The sequence below is a fragment of the Eutrigla gurnardus genome (assembly GCF_963514095.1).
Source record: "Eutrigla gurnardus genome assembly, chromosome: 21".
Classification (NCBI taxonomy): Eukaryota; Metazoa; Chordata; class Actinopteri; order Perciformes; family Triglidae; genus Eutrigla; species Eutrigla gurnardus.
In genome coordinates this window covers 8,711,100-8,723,774 of record NC_139932.1, presented here as the reverse complement: position 1 = coordinate 8,723,774, position 12,675 = coordinate 8,711,100, and the positions used below count along the sequence as shown (strand labels likewise).

At 45.1% G+C, this 12,675-nt stretch overlaps 2 protein-coding genes across 12 annotated transcripts in view; one reads left to right on the top strand and one right to left on the bottom strand.

Annotated features, from left to right (window-relative positions):
- The window catches only part of magi2a (membrane associated guanylate kinase, WW and PDZ domain containing 2a), a 180,908-nt gene that overhangs the window by 37,413 nt on the left and 130,820 nt on the right, over window positions 1-12,675 (bottom strand). For 6 of the 11 annotated variants that reach the window (XR_014599174.1, XM_084039026.1, XM_084039017.1 and 3 more), the window contains exons 7-10: window positions 4,845-4,902; window positions 3,591-3,712; window positions 2,235-2,540; window positions 1,188-1,370 (exon numbers count right to left, since the gene is read on the bottom strand). Coding sequence is in view for 10 of the 11 variants with exons in the window: in XM_084039026.1 (XP_083895152.1) it covers window positions 1,188-1,370; window positions 2,235-2,540; window positions 3,591-3,712; window positions 4,845-4,902 (669 nt within the window). In the remaining variant the exon portion in view is untranslated. The remainder of the gene's footprint in view (window positions 1-1,187; window positions 1,371-2,234; window positions 2,541-3,590; window positions 3,713-4,844; window positions 4,903-12,675) is intronic. The other 5 variants (XM_084039019.1, XM_084039018.1, XM_084039022.1 and 2 more) reach the window with 1 other exon arrangement.
- Window positions 1-12,675, top strand: part of lhfpl3 (LHFPL tetraspan subfamily member 3) — a 244,381-nt gene that overhangs the window by 178,927 nt on the left and 52,779 nt on the right. The gene's annotated exons all lie outside the window — the stretch shown is intronic.

Genomic DNA, 12,675 nt, shown 5'->3' with positions numbered 1-12,675 from the left:
TTAGAAAACCACGATCACACTGGAACATGTGCAACTTAGCGTAGAAGTAGAGTAGAGGGGCACAGACTTATTCCCTGAGTGAAAAAGTAGGCTCCTCCCACTTAGGTGGGTTCAGGAGCTTTAAATCGTAATGTGGACACAACATGGACATATAGCTTTAAAACCACTTATTTGAGTTCTGACTTCTGAGGGGACGTTTCATGTTGATTTTCCAATCCAACAACTTATTTTCCAATTATTCCAAAGCCACACGAATGCAGCACAAATGCCCTTTCTCCTTAATGGAAGTGACACATAATTTGTGTACAAACAGAAACAGACAAACCGAGCCGTGTAACCGTATGTTGACCTAACGTTTCTCATGTGCTTTGGAAATGAGATCTCACTACATTATTACTCCAGAGGAAACTCCCCTGCAGCGGACTTTATATGTGATAAATGACCACTATAAGCTCTGTATTTTCCTCAGTGTGTACACTGCATGCTGACAAACCTGCTCGTTCTACTCCCTTGACCTTTAGCACGACTGGTCTCTCAGTGTTTGCGTTGGTGTGTACTTGTGTGCAGTTCCACCCCCATCATGTGGCCACAGTCAGGAGTTATGGTGCTCATAAAGTCCCTTTTTTCTATGATTAATGGAAGAACAAAACTCTGCAGTTGGCATGTGCACACGCACGCAGAGCTCACACAACGCTAGCTTAGCGAGTCGCGTACAGCGCATGCATTATGCATACGCACTTGTAGCCATTTCATCTGGAAGAGGAATACATCAGCGTGTTCACGGCACACCGTTTCTGTTTGAATTTCACCGTGCCGGCTGCAGTGCATTAAAAAGGTACATTCGGGAAAAAGTGTGGGCTTGGAAACTTAGCGTAACCTCGTTTCTTTGGATGCGTGGTGATACATGGACCACATAACGTCTAAGAAGACTCACATATAATCGTAACCTGGATATGTGCAGGGACATTCAATGTGTTATGCTAATTAAAGTACCATCTAAATGTATGACTCAGCACAAAAACATCAGGAATGTCATCATTATAAAAAAAAAAAGAGCCTTGGATACGTTTCATTGAGCTCCATGTGAAGGTTCCTTATTGACTGTATCTTAAGAGTTCATGGCTAAATAAAGGTGCAGAACATTTTTTTACTTCCTAAGAGTGGTTTGGGTCATGCCGGAGGTTTACCTGTGGCCATCTTCCCGTCGGCTGCGGCGGGCCCGTCTGGGATTACGCTCTTGACCTGGAGGAATTCGTCCGGCTCGTCCCCTCCGATGATAGTGAAGCCGAAGCCCATGTTGCTTTTTTGGAGTGCCGTGGACAAGAAACTGCCTTTCAGCTGAGTGGGGTCCCGTGTGAACAGCGGCTTCTCTATAAAGCACACAAAGACAAAGAAATGAACCGAATGCAAACACTGATACTCTTCATAGCAAAGGTTGAGAGAACCTCAAAGCTGGTGCAGGGCAGTGCTCACAGGGTGGAGGGGGGGAGGGGGGCATTGGGTGAAGCGTATCCAGTATATGGGTACAGGAAAGTTTGCCAAGGTGTGATCTTAACTGCGGACTGGGACAGAGGTGGGTCTGTGGTGCTGAGAGATGCAGGTGTGGCTACCGTGCAAAAAGGTACAAATACAACATCCCTCCTGGTACACCCAAACATACTACGCTTGTATCCGTTCCATTCCTTCCCATGCTGGGACGTAGTGGGCAGAAAAGGGTGCAGAGAGCGTCAGTGGTGCGGGTCTTAAGTCCCAATCCCAAAGGCTACCAAGGAAGCGGCAAAACTCGGCACATGTCATGCTCTCAATCAGGGATCAGCTCCGAGAGAAGATGGTTCAGAAGGGGGAGGGAAGAACGGGGAGCTTTCTGAAGGAGGGAGAGCTGGGAGATTTCTGGCGCCTTCTGTAGGAATGAGAGGATCTCAGCCAACAAGCTTAGTTACACTTAACCAAGTCTCCCATCGGTTCACCTCGGAGGGAGACGTGGCTAGCGTGCTAGTTTACATCCTTTGTTCGCCGCCACAGCTCCAAACATAGACGGAGTGATTACACTCTCTTTCTGGTTATTCCAGGCGATTAGACGTGTCTTAGTAGACGCTCGTCACACAAATCCTTTATCTGCCTCGAGCGAAAAAGCTTGCTTGCGAGCTAGCATGCTTAATGTATGTAAGTCAGTGAGCCTAGGCAGCCACGGGAACGGCAGTCAGCCTGCTTTTCTTCTCTCTTGGCCTACTTACTGACAAAGTGCCACAGGGAGTAGGGGCTACAGACAGGCTGCTCTAGCACCACAGTGCAGGCGGAGGTGTGCAGCGGCTGCTGCTGCTGCTGGTGGTGGTGGTGGTGCGGGCACATATTCATCCGCCGAGTCAGGATGCGGCGGAGCGGGGAGACGTCGGCGGAGGAGGTCGTGGCATATGCGGCCGCCCTGCGACCCAGAGTCGGCGAGCTGGAGAGGTCGCCGAGGCTGTGGCAGCGCTCGGGCACCGAGCTGGCCTGAACCCGAGGGGGTCTGGGGAGGGTGGCACAGGGGCCGGCATCTTCCACTGGCAACCGACGTTTGGAGCGAAAAGAAGGAGGAGGGAGGAGGAGGTGGGGAGAGGGAGGAGAGAGAGCCTCAATGGAACGTACACAAAGTGTAACCACGGAGACAGGCTCTTGACTCAGAGCGCCGGACTACTATGTTTCTATGGAAACAAACCTCCACTTCACCAGTCCAGACAGTTTTTTTTTTTTCTAGCAGTGCATCCTACTGCTATGGCTGATGGAGAGCACTGGAATCAGGCAGCAACAAACCAGTGGTTAAACATCACATTCAAACCCACATGTTCACTTCTCATATGACCAGCAGGGATGATCATCACCGGGATGCTGCCGATCCGCTGTGAAATGACTGTTACAGCTCGCTATCAGACAACATAGAAGTCCTACTAATGAGCAAACATGGTAACAAGCAACAGGCGTGAATCCTGAACCATTTAAGGGTGTCAGCTTATATGAAACGGCTCCACAAAATCCTGGAATATTCTGGTGCACAGATATGATAACGTTCTCCCAAGCCTGACACTTTTTTGACATAAAAATCCTCATTAATTAAATGATTTCTTGTTATTTAGTGGTTAACCCATTACACCTATGAAGTGAAGAGGTTAGAAACATGGTTTGACTTTGAGTAGCAGTTACTTAGTTTGAAAGTTGTTGTCCTGAAACTATTTCCCCACATTGTTCATTGATTATATCGATCTGTTGCTGTCGGTTACACCAAAGATCTCCAAAGATTTCCCTGACTAGTTTGATCCCTCGTCCAATTTGTAATAAATGCGTTTTGGAAATGGATTTTTTGTCGAGGCGAACCTTGAAATGCACATCATCAGAATGTTTTGACTGCTACTATTTACATCACATGTTTCTTCCTTTTTCCTATAGACCTGCTTATAATGAAATAGAGGTGCAATGCATAGATTTAAGAAGTGAGGCTGTACAAAACCACTGAAAGGTTAACAGCTGACTTAGATATATTCTCTACGAGCATACAGATAACATGTGACGATATTCCCGGCTCTGAATGTCGTCCTTTAAAAGCGTGTTGCTCTTACCTCTGTAGATGGTGGGAAGGGGCAGTGAGGACAGACCCTGGCTTTGCATCTGCTGCTGCTGCTGGAGTCTCCTTTTAGCCTCCAGGACTGGGTTCTCAAACTGGGTCCTTCTGTTTATATGGCTACGATAATAAAAAAAAAAGAGGGGAGGTTTCAGATGTCACTCCATCCTGCTGCTTTTAACTTAGCACCCTCTCAGCAAAGATCACATCTAGAACATCCTGGCGCTACAGCAGCTATTGCTGTGATGATTAATTAAATGGCCGGTCCTACAGATTATGTAACGGAGCTGCAGAATGGCCTCGCTGAGGAAAAAAAAAAGAACAAACGACTGATTCTGGGCTTTCCTTCCTTTCTCATGAGCAATTCTGTGAATCAGTGGACCGGGAGGAAACCTACACGTTAAACAGCCACTTCCTTTAACGTCCCACGCCGCTCTTAATTTAGTTTGCACGGCGAAGATGTAGTCGACGACTACAAACGCTGTAATTTGCCCGTGTGAAATAATTAGTCATCATTAGATACTTTCCTTACTCTCTGAGGATGCATTGTCTGCTCGCGCACACAAACATACAGCGTCTTTCTCCTCCCTGCTTATCTTTTAATGAACAGACCAGTATCATGGTGCTAATTGCAAAACAGCTTTACTGTATTTCTGACTATGTTATATAATTTCAAGGTCTGGCGACTTACTTTCTTTCATGATATCTGCATGACAACAAAGGGAGCTAATGAGGAGATCTCGAGAGGGGAGTGCCTACAAGGCAGTGAGTAGTCAAGTGTCATTCTGGAGGGTTTCTTTAGCAAAGTCAAGCCAAATGACTCCCCCCTGCCTGTCTAAAAATAGACCCTAGGCCCCGGAGTGGAGAGCATCCAGCCCTCCAAGATGACACCTCTGGACGGGGAGGGGGACGAGGGGGGACGCTGCTGCGGCATTCGCCACCAAGATGATGAGCAGACGTGCAGGGTGTTGAAAGAGAGGCCTCGGCTCACTAAGCTGCAGATATAGATGCGGCGAGCGTTTCAGACTGGGGGGGGGGGATCACACAGAAATACGGATAAGCACACACAGACGAAACAAACTTCCTCCCGCAAACAAACAGCCAGCCGTCGGAGAGCATACGGAGGGAGCGACTGCTTCCTGGCTGCGGCGGCAGTCTGCTCCGTGTGAATATGATTAACGCGGCACCACCGGGCTCCACTGGAAAAAATCAAAAGCCAGGCCATTACATATTAAAGATGTAGCCGACTTACTCAACATAGTAGCTGCCGTAAATGGGGTCATCGATTTTCTCCCAGCCGTACGGAAGCTCTGTGGAAGACAAAAAACACCAGCAGCAGCAAGTGAGACAACAATAATAAAGAGCTTGTTTATTCGTTGAACTTGCAAGAGAATATTGATCTTACATGAAAACATCTTTGTGGCAGAATTAGTTTACAGCATCATCTTACTGATGCTAATTACCAGGAATTTGATGGCGCGATAACATGTGAAGTGAAGGGGATGCTGTTGTTCCCCAGAGGGCTGTATGTTCTGCTTGTGAATATTCTGAAATCTTATCTTTTATATATAAAAAGAAAAAAACAGGATGGCAGCAAAACTTGAGATAAAAAACAGCCCTTCCCATTTTTCGGAGCAACTTGTCACATTGATTGATTTAAAGAGGCTATTCACTCTTTTAAGCTGTGCATCAAATGCACGCCTCTCCAAGAAAAAAAGAAAAAGAAAGTTATAAAATAACACCAAATATTGATAGATCTAGAGGCTGATTTGAAATCAGTAAAATATTCATGCCCTGCATCTCCTCCATGCTGTAAATAGTGTGTTTTGATCCGAGAACTTTGCAGAGATTAACAGCTTAGACTAGAACAAGCACAAACCCTGAGGGTGTTGAACTTTCACACTATCAACTGGTAAATATTTCCATGGGTGTTTAAGAGTGTGACTGCAGTCGCTGACATCATGACTTATTCTGGTTTAAAAGGAAGAGGCGTTTCAATGAATGCATTTTAGGACATGGACATTATTTCTGCCCTTTCAAACAAATCAATACATGTCTGCACGGTCCAAAGATTTGTGGAAAATCCTCCAAACATCCTCCACATGCATGAATTTACCAGACACTCAAACTAAATGACTTCAGACTACTTCACACCCTTTCTGTAGGATCAATGTATTCCCCAAAGGTAAAACACGTTAGTTCGATCGATAAACTACAAGTCTACAGCCCAGCTGGAAGCTCAGTGTGTTGATTTTTCACCTGAAGGTGGCGCTAAATGAGTCAGATGGTCACCGAACGAGTTAATTCTCCAGTCGCACACTTCACAGCAATCTATACAATTGTTGTTGAGGCATTTTACTCAGAACCACAAATGTCAGCACCTACGTCATCGAGATTTATCCTCTGGGAACCATGAATGTCTGCACGAAATATCACAGCAATCATGGATGGAGCCATGCGTGGCCAAAAAAGTACCCGCTCAGACGACTTGGCATTTCCAGAGTTTTTCAGAGTGAATGCAAAGTCAGAGGTATTTCTGCTCTCTCAGCCTCTTCCTGTATGTGGACCGTCCTGCCGAACACGCTGCCTTTGTTCTCCACCATCAAAGCTGGTCTATCCTCGAACCCCTGACAGTCGTCCGTCATGCTGGACAGGATCTTCAAAGTTGCCCTCTCCTACTTCCCTTTGCCCACAGCTTACTGCCGACACACAGCTCTTCACAACGTGTCTAGAAGGAGTCCCCTGCTTGCTTTCCAGGATGTGAGCAATTAGCGCTTTAAAGCACCGTCCCAATTGGAGTCTCTTAGCATAACGGCACGATCAGTCAACAACCAAGTGAGGAACACGGTGTTGGAGGCTCCTGCTTGTGACGCATCTGAGCTGAATCTGGCGCCGGAGCTCTGGGACAGCGAGTTCCAGCGCGACTCGGCTTAGAATCCGACGAGCTTTGATTAGTGACAATGTGAAGTTAATCAGGATGAGAGCGGAGATAACAGCAGAGGAAGTGCTTCCTAATCAGGAAGGGAAGCAGCCGGAGGGAGCGCTAAAGCACCTCGGTCTCCCCCCCCCCGAGGACCCCGCGGCTGGACGAGGCCAGCTTCTGAGACACACACACACACAGACACCGAGGACATAATACACTGTACGGCCATTGCATACATATATTATTACTGCTTGGCCTACTTTACAGACTCAAGAGATAGCCGTGCACGCTGCCATCCATCACCATGCAGAGCAGATACCGAAACAATGCTGGTGCCATACGCTTCTTTGAACACCTGTCCCCCCCCCCCCCCCCCCCACCCCCAAAACAAATGATTAAACTTTCAGCAGGAGGGACTATTTTTTGCCTGCGCACTTACTAAAATGCATATTTACCACACACACACACACACACACACACACACACACACATGATTGTGAGTGATATAACAGAGTGCCGCGAGCAGGTTGACAGCCCACGGGAATACCTCCTGTGAAAACGACAACATTCCTTCGCCCCATCTCCACTCATTAAATATGAAAGAGAGTGTTTCATGTTCTCACCTTTACTGGGCGCCACACACACACACACACACACACACACATTATGTTACTTACTTTACACACTAACCCTCTGAATCATTTTGCATACACACACACACAAACCCAGGACATCAAAGGCCCGTTGTGCATTTCAGCAGTCTTCTTGGGAAAAGCTTCTGTATTAAAATGTCCACAAGAGGAGCTGCAGGAAGCCAGACAAGTCTCTACGTTCAGCAGCAAGGACACTCTGCAACACTAAAGGAGGATTCTGGTTTCTACTCATCACATCGAATGCTAAAATCTGGGAACAGCGATGCTGCAACGAGATCTAAACTTAGGTGGACTGTCTCTTTGCTGCCTTTCTCTTGTTGGGCTGAGTGCCGTCTATCGGTGGGCTAAATTGGTACAAGGAGAGAGTGTGTGTGAGTGTGTGTGTGTGTCTAATGTTCACGTTGGAGTTGTTGATGAGCCCCGGAGCAAGCGTTTGCATTCTCGAGTCACGCCACGACATCCATCCTGCAGTCACAGGTGGAGGGCCGTTTACTGCCAGCAGGAGGCATCCTGGCATCTTCCCCACATTTCCTCTCCCCCAGTGCCGCTCAATGACATCTCTCCTCTTCACAGCCCTTCTCCTCTTCATCCTCCAAGTATCCTCTCATCTCACATGCAGTCTTACAGTTTTTTTTTACGTTTCATCCTCACAAGCGAGTGCATTTTTTTATTCCGGTTTTTAATTTAAAGCACACCGCCCGCAGATGATGGAGTGATTTGCCGTTTCCTTTTATTCAATCTTTATTTTCATCTTTTGAGGAGGAAACCCTGAAATCATTTTCACTGCTTTGAGTCTTTTAAGGTCACCGGAAAAATGTTTTCCTACTGGATGCCGCACTGTGCTGGGCTTCATTTATCATGTCGCCCTTGAATGCAGCGCGCATTCAAGCAGCGAGTTCTGCTGTGAAAAACAGTCCCACAGCTGATTATTGGAAATCTACCGGCTGAGGTGTGATATTTAGGAGAGCAGCATACGCCGATGAAATATACCATACGTAGATTTCCACACAGACAGATTGGGTTTAGCATGTTGTTGTGAGCAGCGGTTCAGACTCACCTACTCTCTGTAACTACAATCCAACCTCAATTATCTGAGCCTCAAACTGAAAAAACGCAGCCGGAAAGTCTCTGAAATGCCACCACAGACGAAGAAAATGTCACAAACAGCGGCCGATACCGGCTATAATGATCTCAGTTTACTTTCTGAAATGTCACAAATTCGCAGATATATATTATACAAGAACCATGATACCATACACACCAGTTAGCTGCTTCTTCTTTAATCAAACCTCAGCAGAATATCTTAAATACAGTCAGAGCTCCACACCTACAGAGGTCTGGTGAGCTCACTTCTTTCTTACTCGACACCCCCACATTTTTTTTTTTTTACATTTTCAATTTTGCAGTCGTCAAAACTTTTAAGTAAGTTGAGGCAATTTATCAGACTTCACACAGCTCCTCTGGAGCCGCAAAGGCTTCATGCAGCACATCACATACTCTCCAGGACTCCCCAGCACCTTTCATTTGAATACTGGAAGGGCATACAGGGTCCCTTTGTGTCGCCGTAAACATTTATTTGTCCTTCTGTCAGTTGAACTGTTCAAAGGGGAACTCCTGGAGGAGAGACGGGTGGGGAGACAGACGGGTTGGGAGGCACTCTAGACAACAGAGAAGTGAAGGAATGAGTCCCTGAACCCGGAAATGAGTGAGCTTTTATGTACTTCTGATTCCCTTGTCTCAAAATCATTGTTTTTTTAATGGGTTTTTGCTTAGAAGCTGAGGGGATTTCACCATTTTGTTCTAGAACTTATGCATTTTGAAGCTTTTAAAAAATGGTTTAATGAGGTTATAAAAACCTCCTCATCCCGACTGGTCCACCTTTTCAGCCTTGTGTGTGCTTAAGAGAGGGGCTTCGGGGGTCCAAGTTATAGACCAGACCAGAATGATGACATCAGCAAAGAAACACACTCTCTGTGGTTTAGCTGCTTAACTGAGATGAGATTGGAGGCACATTATAAACGTGAATATTCGCCGTCAGTGTGGTTAATCGCTAAATGACACTGATACATAGCAGATGTGAGGTTGAGTGGGAAGCTGCTGCAGCCATACCGTTAAACACCTAACTAATAACTGAATCTCAGCCTATAGATCCATCAATACAGTCATTTACAGACACTTAGCATAACAAAGGAGATTCAATCAAAAATGCGTTGATGGGTTCGGGTTAGTGAAGTCAAAGCCAGCACATTTCACGGGTGAAATAAGATCATCCAGGCATTGTGTTTTCGCTAGCAGAGACAGAGCCTGCTGCCCGCTTGTCCAACTGAACACCAACACACCATCCGTGAATTCAATTCCCACCATGTTCATAGTGATATACGGCCGTGTTCGCGGAAAAATGAAGCCATTTATTTTTAAGATTACCCAGGGTTGCATATCCGGACCTTGGAGATCAGCAGAAACCTCATCTAACCTTCTGATGGCTCCAACTACCGCTGTTGTATAAATGGAAAACATGACAAAGTCCTTTTCTTCTCACTGTTATTGTTCTTCCCACCATTTTCCCACACGTGTGCTGATATTCTGTCTGTCGCAATCAAAAGCACAGTCAACAAAGTCGTAAAGACGTGTGCTTTGTGGGAAGCTAACCGGCCCTGTCAGGTGTAATATTTTCTGAGCCTCGCTGAGCTTGTTGATGGGTAAACATGACTCTGGAGAGAAAATCTCAAATTAGCGTCTGCTGCCTCACTAGAGGGGGGAGGAGAGGGGGAGAATAAAAGGTTGTTTTAGGGACGGAGACAACCCTGGTCCTTGAAGATCCCTATACACTGCAATAATAGTGATCTGACCTCATGTCGTGATCTGCATCAGAATGTAGGATATGAATACGAGCCACATCGGAATTTAGCAGCGAGCTCTGTTTTGTTGCCGAGGCTCTAAATCTGTCGACGGATGTGCCGGCATGTTGGATTGATGGCCGGAGATTTCACCACGATTCATGACTGTCACCTTTCTCTGGGTGTAGACCTGAGTCGCACCGGGGCCATTACTTAAGACTCGACTGAGACTTGGAAACAAAGACGTACGGTTCTAATGAGCAATAAAACATACCTGAGGGCAGGCAGACATCGTGTCGCCTCATACCTTAAATATGTGTCTGCAATAACACTGCTATATAAGATATGTACTAATAATACTATACAAAACAAATGTAATAATAATGACCCACACGTGAAGGATCTCTGAGGACGAGCTTAGTCATTATAATAGCTGTCAGATAACGATATTGCTGCTACGTAGATTGATTCACTCTACTGTCATACGTTCACATCACAGGCCAACTGACATTAACCACAAGTGCACCCTCCCACCCCAACCCCACCCCCCCACCCCCGCTGGGAAAAGGCTCTCGGTTCAAGTCTTTTAGAAGATCATTAACAAACCAATACATCTCTGCCGTGACAGGAAAAGTCAATGCAACAGCCACGACTCTGACAACAAAATCTGGTAATTGCGTCAGTGGCTGGCAACAGTGTTCTCCTCTGGTGTGTTATGCTCAATTTTAATGAGCAACTGTTTTTTTTTTTTTTCTTCCCCCTCCTCCACGACTTGTTTTCCTGCTAAAAGCACCTGCGCTGCAGAGAAATGCGTGTCCTTACATTCCCTCCCCTGCAGAGTCCCACTGGTCTCCGTCTCAGACCGAGCAGACAATCGTTAAGCTGCAGAATGAAAATGACGGGGAAAAAAAAAACTGAATTCAGAAGCTTGTAGCTAATCGGGACGTTCCAGGGACAGAAGGAGACGTACTGAACTGTAACCTGGCATTTATTCTCTCCTCTTTTGCCTCCAAAGTTCTGCGTTATTCTGTGATCCCCATGCGGAGAAAAACAACATAGAGCTCCAACTAAAAACACATACGTTCTCCTCCTCTCTCTATTTGCACTGCTGTGTTGAACCCTGTGGGGTCAGGAATCCAACAGTGTGTCTTTGTGACACCCTTTTGTCAGGTCTTCAACAGCCTAATTATGTAAAGCGGCTTGTTTTATAATAGCTTCCTGGTTGCTGCTGATTAGATCAAATCATGTGGAAAGATGAATTAGACTCAAGTCACTTCTAACTCAATTAGAGTCCAAACAGACAAATAAAAATGCAAAAATATGAATAAATATTAGACCAGCGGTGTTAAAAGCAATTACATGTTTCTGCTTTGCTTTAAATTGCTTAAAGTCATATTGTCTAATTTGAGCATAATCAAATTCCAATATGTTTAATTGCATGAAATTAGTCAGACAGGGATGCGTTTATTAGTAGGAGTATGGCTGAAATCTTCTAACGCAGTTTAGTTACAGTAATTTAAATGATTATTTGACGAGTCAAATGACAGCCATTATCCAGCAAATTTAACAAAAAAAAAAGTCAAGGTTGCCTTTTTTTATGATAGTAAAATGAACATTTGGGGGTTTTGGACTGTTGGCTGTTTGAAAACCTCAGCTCGTGCTCCGGGAGATTATAATGAACACTGACATTCAATTGAGGAACAGGTTGTAAATCAAATAACCAGATGGGAATTAGTAATGTCATACAGCAAATATTGCAGCCACGAGGAACTTTCATTTTGTGTTGATTGTCTCTGGGGACAAAAGCACCAGGGTCCCCCAAGAAAATGTCAATTTTGACTGCAGCGGGGTTTGACAGTCTACCGCATGTAGACCTGGTTCTGGTTCTCCTGAGACTGTTTAATAACCAGTTAAAAGTTTCTCACAACAACAACAACTCCTGAATCCTGTTCTTTCAAAACAAATAATTAGCTCACTCTATAGTAAACCAATCACAACCCTTAAAATAATGTGTAATGTGAAGTTGTTAAATGAAATACAAACAAGTAGTGATTCACTGTTCCTTTTAACGGGGCTCCAAACAAGTCTCTTAAAACAAACCTGCATAACTATGTGGCACGGAGCACATTAATGTGTACTGAAGTTGAAAATCTTTAAAACACCTCACAAATAGGCTCCATGGTATAGTTTCATTAAAAGAAAAATAACACAGCTGGTCACTGTAGTTTGTAGCAAACATCACCAAAACAAGAATAAATAGTGCATCTGTTCGGGACTATTTTTTGCTGTGGAGTAATACATACTTGGTGCTCCAGGGAGTACTTCTGCAGGAGTGTGTACGCAGGATAATAATAATGTCACCCAGTGCATTAGAACTGCATCATGCAAAGCTTTGACTACACAAGTAATACTTCCTAGTATCACTTTGTATTTATATACAATTAGAAAAATATATATTTTATGATACATCACGACAATCCAACATGATACTGAATCCTGTATCACGATATCATGTTGATTTATTGTCAAACCCAACTTAGTTTATGAGTTGGCTTGGATGCAGTTAAAAATACATTGCTAATAACACACACACACACACACACACAGCTAATACACACACACACACACACACACACACGCCATGCAGTCCTTTTGAACACTCCTTCCAAT